Here is a 13808-nt window from a genome sequence, read left to right as displayed (position 1 = left end):
ATCATCTTCCCCCGTCTTTTCCGTCGTTGTATACAACACCATTATCCCCATCATCTAAGAAGCCTGTAAGCTTGGCATTATCTTTGACTCATCTCTCCCATTCAATCCACATATTCAGTGTCACCAAATCCTGTCAATTGTGCCTTTATTTCATAACAAATATTCATCCTTTCATTTCCATCCAAACCGCTACCATGCTGATCAAGCACTTATCCTGTCTCTCCTTAACTATTGCATCAGCCTTCTTGCTGACCTCCCTGCCTCCTGTCTCTCCCCACTCTGGTCCTTACTTCGTTTGCTGCAAAGATCATTTTTCTGAAAAAACAACCCCCCCCCAAAACAAAAAAAAATACCCATCCAGTCCATGTCTTCCCACTCTTCAAAAACCTCTCAGTGGTTGCCTGTCCACCTCCACATCAAGCAGTATGGCCTAGTGGATAGAGCAGGGAACTGGGATTCAAAAGGACCTGGATTCTAATCCCAGCTTTGCCACTTGTCTGCTCTGGGACCTTGGGCAAGTCACATAATAATAGTAGTACTTGTTAAGCGCTTACTGTTCTAAGTGCTGGGGTAGATTCAAGTTAATGAGGTTGGACACAGTCCCTGTCCCATATGGGGCTCACACTCTTAATATCCATTTTATAGATGAGGTAACTGAGGCCCAGGGAAATTAAGTGACTGACCCAAGGTCACACAGCAGACATGTGGCAGAGCCAGATTTTGAACTCAGGTCCCTCTGACCCCCAGCCTCGGGTTCTATCCACTAGGGCATGCTGCTTCCCATTGACTCCAAAAGAAGCTCTGGGTAGAAGTCTGCGGAGGTAAGGTATATAGGGTGTGTGCAAAGAATTGAAAAGTGATTTTTGGTCTAGTGAAAATCCAAACTATTTCATCTCATGGAAATGGGAAGCAGCATGGTCTAGTAGAAAAAACAATAATTATGGTATTTATTAAGCACTTACTATGTCCCAAGTACTGTTCTAAGCACCGGAGGGCACGGGCCTGGAAGTCAGAGGAACTGGGTTCTAATTCTGGCTCCACCACTTGTCTGCTGTGTCATCTTGAGCACGTCCCATAACTTCTCTGTACCTCTATTTTTCATCTGTAAAATGGACGATACATTCTACTCCCTCTTTTTTAGACTGTGAGCCCCCCGAGGCACAGGTACTATGCCCAACCTGATTATCTTGTGCCTACCCCAGCACTTAGTTTGGCACATGATATACACTTAAGAAATACAATAATAATAATGATAATAACAATAAAGAATGTGGAGGATGAGAAGTTTATGAATTGAATTAATTGAGTCTGATGAATGAAATCTCTGTTTCTTTTGCAGGTCCTGTCTGTAGCCTGTGTGTATCTTCCTTTGGAGCAAGACCTGTAACCATATTCAGTGGCTTCATGGTGGCTGGAGGTCTGATGTTGAGCAGTTTTGCACCAAATCTCTACTTTCTGTTTTTTTCATATGGGATTGTTGTTGGTAAGGCACATAATTTATATGTCTACATGTAACTGTTGAAAAATGGTGTCAGTTTGTCCACCAACTTCCCGGTTCTTTGAATTTTATGCATGACAATCCTTACTTTTTATAAAGAGAATAATCAGTGAAAGGGTGATATCTGCTTTAATATTAAAACTGGATTGTCTTGCCTACCTTTTAGATTGTTAGCATCTTGAGGACAGAAATCATGAATATCCATTCATCAGTGTTTACAGAGCACTGTAAGAGACCTGAAAGGGGTGGGGAGGATATAATGAAAGTAAAAATTGGCATTCCTGCCCTAAAAGAACTCCAAATCTGATGGGAGAGAGATAGACAGACAAATTGAAATGACAGTAAAAGCTTAGATGCAGCTGATAAAAAATAAAAATAAACCCAAAACAAGAACATAAATGAATTATCTGCCAACTTGCAGATGTATTCTTCCAAGAAGCTAGTACAGTATCTGCATATGGTAAGCGATCACTAAACATCATCGATCGATTGATAAATGAAGTCGATGAATAGATCTTTCCATGAGTGCTTATTATTATTATTGTATTTGTTAAACACTTAGTATGTGCTAGGAAAGTCACATAACATCTCTGTGCCTCAGTTACCTCATTTGGGCAAGTCACTTCACTTCTCTGAGCCTCAGTTCCCTCATCTGTAAAATGGGGATTAAGGCTGGGAGCCCCACATGGGACAACTTGATTGCCTTGTAACTACCGCAGCACTTAGAACAGTGCCTAGCATGTAGTAAGCACTTTACAAATACCATTATTATCATCATTATTATCATTATTATAAAATGGGGATTAAGACTGTGAGCCCAATGTGGGAGAGGGACTGTGTCCAACCCGATTGACTTGTATCTACCCCAGCACTTAGAACAGTGCCTGGCACCTAGTAAGCACTTAACAAATACCACAATTATTATTAAGAGAAGGGAGAGAAAAATCGGGGAGTATGGCAGGGGGTGGTGGATTATTTTCTTCAGTGGGGTGGGTACCCCTCTGTGCACCAGCCCTACATAGAACAGTAGACTCCTTTCTGAAAGAGAAGGAATAATGAAACCTTAAATAATCAAGGCTGTGCTACCTCACCTTTCACTGCAAGCCACACGGCAAGTGAAGAAGAAGAGCCACTTGTGGTTCATGGTCACCCCTGAGTCAACATCCAACATCTTACTGCCCATTCCTCCCTAGATAGGAAGAGTAGGGATAATTGCAAAGGTTGGGAAATATCCGATCCATCTAAAAGTACCTTCACCAAAACGACCTCTGTCTCTGACTCTCACTCTCTCTTTCATTATAGGGCAGGTAGGGGAATACGTATTCATTCAATCGTATTTATTGAGCGCTTACTATGTGCAAAGCACTGTACTAAGTGCTTGGGAAATTACAGTTCAACAAACACATTCTCCACCCACAATGAGCTCAACATATAGGCTTTGTTTATATGAAAAAGATGAGTAGTGTAGCTAAAAAAACACAGTTGTGGCACTGTTTTTTTAAAAAACTCAAAGGATAATAATAGTAATGATAATAATTATGGTATTTAACCACTTACTAAGTGCCAGGCACTGTACTAAGCAGTGGGGTGGATACAAGCAAATCAGGTTGGACACAGTCCCTGTCCCACTTGGGGCTCAGAGTTTCAATCCCCATTTTACAGATGAGGTAACTGAGGCCAAAGGACGTCAAGTGACCTGCCCAAGGTCTCACAGCAGACAAATGGCAGAACCAGAATTAGAACTGATGGCTTTCTGACTCCTAGGCCCGTACTCTACTAGGCTACACTACCTCTCTTTGGAAAAGACAGTTTTCAAAATACAGTTTCAAATGTTCATTTTAAAACATCAATTTTTTTGAGTTTTTCATAAAAAACAACTAAAATGAACTTTTTTCAAGAGGTTTTTCATGCTTAATAGTAAATATTTCATATTTTGACAAGTCTTTATGAATGTTTTCTCTTACGTTTCCCTTTTACCGTGGGAACCTTTTAATTTGGTTTTACCTTTCATAGAGACAGAAAAAGGAAATTGAGGTGGTTGAATAACAGCAGTTACACAGTAATGTTTTAGGCATTGTATACTTGTTTCCATTGTTAAACATTATTCTTTTCCCTAAATGGCTCATCATGAACTTTCTAATTGTGCTGTTCTTTTTATTGTTCTTTAGTACTGCTGGCTTTGAACACTAAATCCAGTAGTTCATTTAATATATTGCTGTCATGGCTATAGACTCCCGTCCACCTGCTGAAAATCGAAAAAAATCAGGCGAGCCTAAGGGCTGACACTGGAAATTTTCTTTCTCTCGTCTTCCAGTTTCTGGAATGTCTGTGAAACAAGGAGATGTTGAGTAATTGATAATTGGCTGTCTTGAGATGTGGGGAACATATTTTGTAGACTATGTAGAATTTGTCAGAGTCTGCTTTAAAAAGTCATTTCTGCAAGATTTTGTTATTATTTTTCTATAATTGGGTCAAAGTGCATTGGGTTTCAGATGCCTGTTGAGTTAATGAAGTTCTGAGATCATCTTTCCTGAGGTACCAAGTTTAACAAAAAGTGAATCCTTGCTCTGTGACTCAGGGCAAAATTACGAATCTAAAGATATTGGGAAGATACCAGAATTGGTTTGGGGGATGAAAACCGGGGAAGCCCACAAACAAAACTTGGAAGGGAATCCAGATTATTTTAGGCATTCATTCAATAGTATTTATTGAGTGCTTGCTATATGCAAACCAACTGTACTAAAAACTTGGAAGAGACATACATAACAATAAACAGACACATTCCCTGCCCACAACGAGCTCAGATGCTAAAGGGCATTTCTGTTCTGGAAAACATTCTCACTCAAATAATCCGGACCCGACAATATCCTGTACAAAATAATAACATCAGACATTTGCGATTGAGCTAATGAATTCTCTTACCAAGTGCAATATCTTCTTGTATTTAGGCCTCGGATGTGGCTTATTATACACTGCAACAGTGACCATCACATGCCAATATTTCGACAACCGCAGAGGCCTGGCCCTTGGCTTGATTTCAACAGGTAAGTTTTTGAAATGTGTAGCGCCCGCGAATCGGCTCTGTGTGTACGTTCAAAGGAATTTCCAACCCACAGTGGATTCCTACAGCTCAGCTAGTAAGTTCATTGCTATCATTGTATTTATTTACTGCCCTCCTAGGATACACTTCAATATTCTTGGGCAAGCAGCACCTGGATTGCTGTCTACTGATAAGTCAGTGGTACAATTTTGCCCTCACCAATGCTGAAGGTCCAAGACTGTGGAGGCAAGCCTGGTGGCCCCATTGCCGTGTACAGGGAATGGAAGGACCATGGAAGATACATAGTAGAAATGTGGAAAGAGACAACCGAGCCTAGGAGAATAAAGCAGCTTCGACTCAGCAGTTTAGACTGCAAACTCGTTGTGGCAGGGAATGTGTCTACTTACTGTTATATTGTACTCTCCCAAGCACTTAGTGCAGTGGTCTGCATATAGGAAGTGCTCGACACATATGACTGAATAAATGAATGAATGAATGAAACATCTGACCTGGGTCACAATCAAATATTTGGCCACCTTGAGGCAGAGAAAAATTTGCCACCATCTTTCCGTTCCATATGACATTGCTACCTTGCGCTGCGTGTGTTACCATGGCACAAGGAGTATTTATTGAGCACTTACTATGCGCAGAGCACTGTACTAAGCACTTGGGAGAGTGTAATACAACAGAATTAGCAGACACATTCCCTGCCCATAACAAGCTTAAAGTCTAGAGGAGAAGACAGATATTAATGTGAATAAATAAGTCATTTATAACATATAATTTAAAGATATGTACATAAGTGCTGTGGAGTTGGGGTTGGGGTAAATGTTAAACCTCCAAAGGTCACAGATGGAAGTGCATAGATGATGAAGAAGAGAGAGCGAGCTGAGGAAAAGAGGGCTTAATTGGGAAAGGCCTGTTGGAGGAGATGTGACCTTAGTGATGCTTTAAAGGTGGAGAGAGTGATAGTCTTTTTGTTGTGGGAGGGAGTTCAAGGCTAGTGGAAGGATGGGGGAAAAGGGTCAGTGGTGAGATGGATGAGCTCAGGGTACAGTGAGGAAGCTGGTGCTAGAAGATTAGAGTGTGCTGGCTGGGATATAGTAGGAAACCAGTGAGGTGAGGTAGGATGGGACAGGCTAGTAGGATGAGACAGGCTAACTGAGTGCTTTAAGGTGTTTCTGTTTGAGGTGGGGGTGGATGGACAGCCATTGGAGGTTCTTGAGGAGTGGGAAGATGTGGACTGAACATTTTTGTTGATAAATGATCCGTATAGCAGGGTGAAGTGTGGGCTGCAGTAGGGAGAGACAGGAGGTCGGAAGGTCAGCGAGGAAGCAGATGCAGAAGTCAAGGCAATGTCATGGCATCATTCAGCCGTCTTCTTGAGCCTAGGGTCTTTGTCTGAGGGAATCCCTGTCTCCTCCTTTTGCTCCACTGCATCCCTTTCCTACTTCCTTGTTAAACAGGCATCACCCTAACTTGGGCTGAAAGGACTGGGCACCTTCCAATTTTTAACCCTAGTCTAACTCTCTGACAATATGCCATGAGGCGGCTGATCAGAGTCTGGTGCTTCTGGTGGCTTCTCAAGCTAACCAATTCTTCAATTCAGCAGTTATGGGACACCTTCTTTTTATATAAGAAGTGGTTATTCTTCAAAAAGGCAAAAGGTGATCAGGGAAACTGTGTAATCAAAAGGAGACCTAAATCAGGAGTCCTAATGTGTTTGTTTCTAATCCTGAAAATGAATTTGGAAAAATCTGCTGATAGATCTCCTTGAATAAAATTAATAGAAAATTTGATCGATTGTTTTCTTGCTCATTGTTTTACTGGTTTAATTCTATCTATTCCTTGCTAATTAATATTATCGAATTTGTTAAGCGCTAAGTACTGGGGTAGATACAAGTTAATCAGGTCAGACCCACTCCCTGTCCCACATAAGGCTTAAATAGAAGGGAGAACAAGGCATTGAATATTCGTTTTACAGTTGAGGAAATTGAGGCACAGAGAAGTTGTGACTTGCCCCTTTGTCACATGTCTGGCAAGTGGCAGAGCTGGGATTAGAACCCAGCTAATTTAGAGAATTGTTTGAAATTTTTCTAAAAAAGTTTGAACTACTTCTCTAAAGCAGCATGGCTCAGTGGAAAGAGCCTGGGCTTCGGTGTCAGAGGTCATGGGTTTGACTCCCGAATCTGCCACTTGTCAGCTTATTACTTATTACTACTACTACTGTTTTGGGACAGGGAGGATGATGTGGTTCTCAACTTTAGTGGGAATGTTAGGTGGAGGAGTAGATAATAATAATAATGATAATGTTGGTATTTGTTAAGTGCTTACTATGTGCAGAGCACTGTTCTAAGCGCTGGGGTAGATACAGGGAAATCAGGTTGTCCCACGTGAGGCTCATAGTTAATCCCCATTTTACAGATGAGGTAACTGAGGCACAGAGAAGTTAAGTGACTTGTTCACAGTCACACAGCTGACAAGTAGCAGAGCTAGGATTCGAACTCATGACCTCTGACTCCCAAGCCCGTGCTCTTTCCACTGAGCCACGCTGCTTCTCTAATTAGCTTTTATCTACCCCAACACTTAGTACGGTGCCTGTCACATAGTAAGTATTTAACCAAACCATAAAAAGCAAAACAACAACAAAAACCTGGTATTTAATCCCCATTTTGCAGATGGGGAACTGAGGCACAGGGAAGTTAAGTGATTTGCCCAAGGTCACATGGCAGACAAGTAGCAGAGCTGGCTTCTCTGAAAGAATGCACTAACGGATCCCTTCCTCCCTTCTCAGCACCTAACTTCCCCTCCTGGAACAACATAGGTGTAAGGGAAAGAAGTCTCTGAGCCTCTGCCAATTTTTCAGTGGAATTGCCTTTTTGTGGCAAGCCAGATATACTTTATCCATGAAGCATTTAGTTGGATGATATACCAAAATGATAAACTTGAGGACAGCCTCCTTTGTTTTTCTCAGTTTGAGGGAGACAGATCCCAGGATGTTAAGTGATCACACGTTAAACTTTCAACAACAGTTAATGAGTGCTAATGTAGTTGTTTTGAAAGGATATAGTTCAGAGTTTACAGAAACACTACTCCATTTTGCTTAAGTGAAAACTTTTAAGGGTGTTAGGATTTCTAGTCATATTGCACTTTACAGGGACTTTGAAAAATAACACTCTCCAGTTGAAAGTATTAAGGTATGTCCTGCAGTTACTAGTTTAATTTGGGGATGAGAAGGGATTTAATTGAGTTGGTCAGCAAATGGTTATCCTATTTAAGGTTTCTGAGACTCTTCTGGAGGAGGGAGCTGTGTATTTTCTTTGTATGTGAGAAGCAGCATGGCCTAGTGGATAGAGCACGGACCTGGGAGTCAGAAGGACCTGGGTTCTAAACCCGGCTCCACCACTTGTCTGCTGTGTCACTTGGGGTATGTCACCCTACTGAGACCTCACCTCCTGCTACTGAGAGCTCACCTCCTCCAAGAGGCCTTCCCAGACTGAGCTTCCCCTTTTCCCTCTGCTCCCCCTCCACCGTCTGCTCCCTCCCCCTTCACCTCACCTCAGCTAAGCCCCCTTTCCCTCTGCTCCTCCCCCTTTCCCTTCCCCTCCCTTCAGCACTGTGCTCATTTGTCTATACTTTTATTACCCTATTTATTTTGTTAATGAGGTGTACATCCCCTTGATTCTATTTATCGTGATTATGTTGTCTTGTTTTTGTCCGTCTGTCTCTCCCAATTAGACTGTAAACCCGTTATTAGGCAGGGATTCTCTCTATCTGTTGCCGAATTGTATATTCCAAGCGCTTAGTACAGTGCTGTGCACATAGTAAGCGCTCAATAAATACTATTGAATGAATGAAAGAATGAATGAACTTCTCTGAGCCTCAGTTACCCCATCTGGACAATGGGATTAAGACTGTGAGCCCCCTGTGGGACAGGGACTGTGTCTGACCTAATTAGCTTGTATGTACCCCAGTGCTTAGAACAGTGCTTGATGCTTAAAAAGCATTTAACAAATACTGTTGTTATTATTTTCTGCCTCTGGTGCACATGGCATTTTTTCATGGTCATTTAATGACTGTTCAGGTTTGAGAATGCAGTACATTCATTTCTCTTTTACTTTACACTTGTTCAAATCAGCTTGCTCTATATTAATGGAAGGACCAAAATACCTAGAATTTTTTTTTTTACCAACTCTGAAATACCACTTTCTGATCACTAGCTTCTAATCTGCCATTTCACTCATACACCCTCTTCCTGCAAAACTGTTCTCCCTCCCCTTGTGCTCTCGCTCTACTTATTCCAACCTCATGCCCCACTTGGACTCCTCACCAAATCTCACTTCTCTTCTTGCACAAACTCCTGGCTCGCCCCTTCCTCCGTTAATTCTTGCTCACTGAGTCCACATTTCTACATCCCCTGCATAGTACACTTTCACTGCTCCTATGGTCACACTGCTGTGTGCTTTGAGCGGAAATGCAGCTACCAGCTGGACTTCTGATGCTTTAAATTCACCATCCCTTGACTACAACTCTGCTCTCTTACTTCTCTTCCCTCACTGACCCCCATGCCCATTGCCCTACACAGTTATTCCAGATCTTTAATTCTGTCCGTTAAGCCCATAGCACTACCATCTCCCTCTTCTCTTACCTCTGATTACTTTGCCAACTACTTTGTTGACAAAATTGAAACTATCTGGCATGATATGCTCCAAATGGTATCTTCACCTCCCCCTCTCTCTCACACCCCATTTACTCTCTCATCCTTCCGGGTGTCTAAGAAATCTCCCACATGCTTTCAAAATATGCTCCCTCAACCTGTGTCTCTGTCCCCATCCCCTCTCACCTTCTGCAGATACTTACCCCTGCCTTTCTTCCCTCCCTGATGGCCATCTTTTTCCACTTACTCTTTGATCACTCCTCTTCCTCTGCCATCAAATCTGCTCACATCTCCTCTATACTCAGTATCCTACTTTTCTAAGTATCCCACTGCCCTTCTCCATCCCATCTCCAGGGTCTATTCCTGAGAAAATTTCTTGAATGGAGTGACTACTCCCACTGCCTTCAGTTCTTCTCCATTTTCTCTCCTCCAATTCCCCTTGATTCAGTATAATCTGGTTTCTTTCCCCTTCACTCCTCAGAGATGGCATTCTCCAAAGTCACCAATTATCCCCTACATGGAACCTCATTACATCTAATGAAATCTTTCCTAATCTTTCTTGACCTCTCAGCTACTTTAGACACCTTGGATCCCTCCCTTCTCCTGGAAACATGAACCTTGGTTTTCCTGACATAGCTCTCTCCTGGTCCTTCTCTTACCTCTCTGGCTGTTCCTTCCCAGTCTCTCCTTGGCTCAATTAATCAGTCATATTTAAGGAGTGCTTACTCTGTGCAGAACACTGTATTAAAGTTCTTGGGAGAGCACAATACAACAGAGACATGTTCCTGGCCCACCATGAGTTTACAGCCTAGAGGGGGAGACAGACATTAAGGTAAATAAATTATATGTACATAATAATAATTGTGGTATTTGTTAAGTGCTTACTATATGCTAAGCACTGTTCTAGCACTGGATTAAATACAAGGTAAGTGCTGTGGGACTGTGGAAGGTATGAATAAGGGTGCAAATCCAAGTGCAAGGATGATACAGGAGTGGGAAAAGAAGAAATGAGTACTCATTCGGGGAAGGCTGTTGGAGAAGGCGGGCTTTTAATAAGACTTTGAAGATGGGGAGAATGATCATTTGTTGGTTATGAAGAGGGAGAACATTCCAGACCAGAGGCAGGATTTGGGTGAGAGGTCAGCGGCGAGATAGACAAGATCACCTCACAGTGAGTAGGTTGGCATTAAAGGAGTGAAGTGTGTGGGCTTGGTTGTAGTAGGAAATCAGGGAGGTAAGGTAGGAGAGGGCAAAGTCATTGAGAGCTTTTAAGCCTGTGGGAAGGTGTTTCTGTTTGATGTGGAAGTGGATGAGCAACCACTGGAGGTACTTGAGGAGTGGGGAATGAGTGAGTATAGAAAAATGATCTGGGCAGCACAGTGAAGAATGGACCGGAGTGGGGTGAGACAGGAGGTCAACAAGGAGGAGGTTGATGCAGTAGTCAAGGTGGGATAGGAAAAGTGCTTGGATTAACATGGTAGCAGTTTAGATGGAGAGGCAAGGTTGAGTATTAGCAATGTTGTGAAGGTTGAACCTCATTCATTCATTCAATAGGATTTATTGATTTATTGAGCACTTACTATGTGCAGAGCACTGTACTAAGCGCTTGGAATGTACAAGTCGGTAACAGAGACAGTCCCTGCCCTTTGACGAGCTTACAGTCTAATCGGGGGAGACGGACAGACAAGAACAATAGCAATAAATAGAATCAAGGGGATGAACATCTCATTAAAACAATAGCAAATAAATAGAACCAAGGCGATATACATTTCATTAACAAAATAAATAGGGTAATGAAAATATATACAGTTGAGTGAATGAGTACAGTGCCGAGGGGATGGGAAGGGAGAGGGGGAGGAGCAGAGGGAAATGGGGGGAAAAGAGGGTTTAGCTGCGGAGAGGTGAAGGGAGAGTAGAGGGAGTAGAAGGAAAAGGGGAGCTCAGTCTGGGAAGGCCTCTTGGAGGAGGTGAGCTTTAAGTAGGGTTTTGAAGAGGGGAAGAGAATCAGTTTGGCGGAGGTGAGGAGGGAGGGCGTTCCAGGACCGCGGGAGGACGTGGCCCAGGGGTCGATGACGGGATAGGCGAGAACAGGGGACGGTGAGGAGGAGGGCGGCAGAGGAGCTGAGCGTGCGGGGTGGGTAGAGGAAAGAGAGAAGGGAGGAGAGGTAGGAGGGGGCAAGGTGATGGACAGCCTTGAAGCCTGGAGTGAGAAGTTCCCAGACTGAGCTCCTCTTCTCCCTCTACTCCCTCTACCACCCCCCCCTTACCTCTCCGCAGCTAAACCCTCTTTTCCCCCTTTCCCTCTGCTCCTCCACCTCTCCCTTCCCATCCCCACAGCACTGTACTCGTCCGCTCAACTGTATATATTTCCATTACACTATTTATTTTGTTAATGAATTCATTCATTCATTCAATAGTATTTATTGAGCGCTTACTATGTGCAGAGCACTGTACTAAGCTCTTGGGATGAACAAGTCGGCAACAGATAGAGACAGTCCCTGCCGTTTGATGGGCTTACGGTCTAATCGGGGGAGACGGACAGACAAGAACAATGGCAATAAACAGCGTCAAGGGGAAGAACATCTCGTAAAAACAATGGCAACTAAATAGAATCAAGGCGATGTACAATTCATTAACAAAATAAATAGGGTAACGAAAATATATACAGTTGAGCGGACGAGTACAGTGCTGTGGGGATGGGAAGGGAGAGGTGGAGGAGCAGAGGGAAAAGGGGAAAATGAGGCTTTAGCTGCGGAGAGGTAAAGGGGGGATGGCAGAGGGAGTAGAGGGGGAAGAGGAGCTCAGTCTGGGAACTCCTCTTGGAGGAGGTGATTTTTAAGTAGGGTTTTGAAGAGGGAAAGAGAATCAGTTTGGCGGAGGTGAGGAGGGAGGGCGTTCCGGGACCGCGGGAGGACGTGACCCAGGGGTCGACGGCGGGATAGGCGAGACCGAGGGACGGTGAGGAGGTGGGCGGCAGAGGAGCGGAGCGTGCGGGGTGGGCGGTAGAAAGAGAGAAGGGAGGAGAGGTAGGAAGGGGCAAGGTGATGGAGAGCCTTGAAGCCTAGAGTGAGGAGTTTTTGTTTGGAGCGGAGGTCGATAGGCAACCACTGGAGTTGTTTAAGAAGGGGAGTGACATGGCCAGATCGTTTCTGCAGGAAGATGAGCCGGGCAGCGGAGTGAAGAATAGACCGGAGCGGGGCGAGAGAGGAGGAAGGGAGGTCAGAGAGAAGGCTGACACAGTAGTCTAGCCGGGATATAACGAGAGCCCGTAACAGTAAGGTAGCCGTTTGGGCGGAGAGGAAAGGGCGGATCTTGGCGATATTGTAGAGGTGAAACCGGCAGGTCTTGGTAACGGATAGGATGTGTGGGGTGAACGAGAGGGACGAGTCAAGGATGACACCGAGATTGCGGGCCCGAGAGACGGGAAGGATGGTCGTGCCATCCACGGTGATAGAGAAGTCTGGGAGAGGACCGGGTTTGGGAGGGAAGATGAGGAGCTCAGTCTTGCTCATGTTGAGTTTTAGGTGGCGGGCCGACATCCAGGTGGAGACATCCCGGAGGCAGGAGGAGATGCGAGCCTGAAGGGAGGGGGAGAGGACAGGGGCGGAGATGTAGATCTGTGTGTCATCTGCGTAGAGATGGTAGTCAAAGCCGTGAGAGCGAATGAGTTCACCGAGGGAGTGAGTGTAAATGGAGAACAGAAGAGGGCCAAGAAGTGACCCTTGAGGAACTCCAACAGTTAAAGGATGGGAGGGGGAGGAGGTTCCAGTGAAGGAGACCGAGAATGATCGGCCAGAGAGGTAAGAGGAGAACCAGGAGAGGACAGAGTCCGTGAAGCCAAGGTGAGATAAGGTATGGAGGAGGAGGGGATGGTCGACAGTGTCAAAGGCAGCAGAGAGGTCAAGGAGGATTAGAATGGAGTAGGAGCCGTTGGATTTGGCAAGAAGGAGGTCACGGGTGACCTTAGAGAGAGCAGTCTTGGTAGAGTGGAGGGGACGGAAGCCAGATTGGAGGGGGTCTAGGAGAGAATGGGAGTTAAGGAATTCTAGGCATCGATTGTAGACGACTCGTTCTAGGATTTTGGAAAGGAAGGGTAGTAGGGAGATAGGACGATAACTGGAGGGGGAAGTGGGGTCAAGAGTGGGTTTTTTTAGGATGGGGGAGACGTGGGCATGTTTGAAGGCAGAGGGGAAGGAGCCCTTGGAGATTGAGTGGTTAAAAATAGAAGTTAAGGAAGGTAGGAGGGCAGGGGCGATGGTTTTAAGAAGGTGAGAGGGAATGGGGTCCGAGGCGCAGGTGGAGGGGGTGGCACTTGCGAGGAGGGAGGAGATCTCCTCTGAGGATACTGCAGGGAAGGATGGGAAAGTAGGGGAGGGGGTTGGTGGAGGGGAGGGGAGAGGCGGAGGGGTGACTTTGGGGAGCTCAGACCTGATCGTGTTGATTTTCGTGAGGAAATAGGTGGCCAGATCATTGGGGGTGAGAGATGGGGGAGGGGGAGGAACAGGGGGCCTAAGGAGAGAGTTAAAGGTCCGGAACAATCGGCGGGGCTGACGGGCATGGGTGTCGATGAGGGAGGAGAAGAAGCTTTGCCTGGCGGAGGAGAGGGCAGAGTT

At 44.8% G+C, this 13808-nt stretch overlaps 1 protein-coding gene across 4 annotated transcripts in view; it reads left to right on the top strand.

Moving 5' to 3' along the window:
- The window catches only part of SLC16A9 (solute carrier family 16 member 9), a 58582-nt gene that overhangs the window by 37021 nt on the left and 7753 nt on the right, over window positions 1-13808 (top strand). For all 4 annotated transcript variants that reach the window (XM_029060239.2, XM_001508988.4, XM_029060241.1 and 1 more), the window contains 2 exons: window positions 1340-1483; window positions 4447-4542. In XM_029060239.2, coding sequence (XP_028916072.1) covers window positions 1340-1483; window positions 4447-4542 — 240 coding nt within the window. The remainder of the gene's footprint in view (window positions 1-1339; window positions 1484-4446; window positions 4543-13808) is intronic.

Source organism: Ornithorhynchus anatinus, chromosome 3, assembly GCF_004115215.2.
Source record: "Ornithorhynchus anatinus isolate Pmale09 chromosome 3, mOrnAna1.pri.v4, whole genome shotgun sequence".
Classification (NCBI taxonomy): domain Eukaryota; kingdom Metazoa; phylum Chordata; class Mammalia; order Monotremata; family Ornithorhynchidae; genus Ornithorhynchus; species Ornithorhynchus anatinus.
The sequence above is the reverse complement of the archived record's forward strand: the minus strand, read 5'-3'. Positions and strand labels throughout refer to the sequence as shown.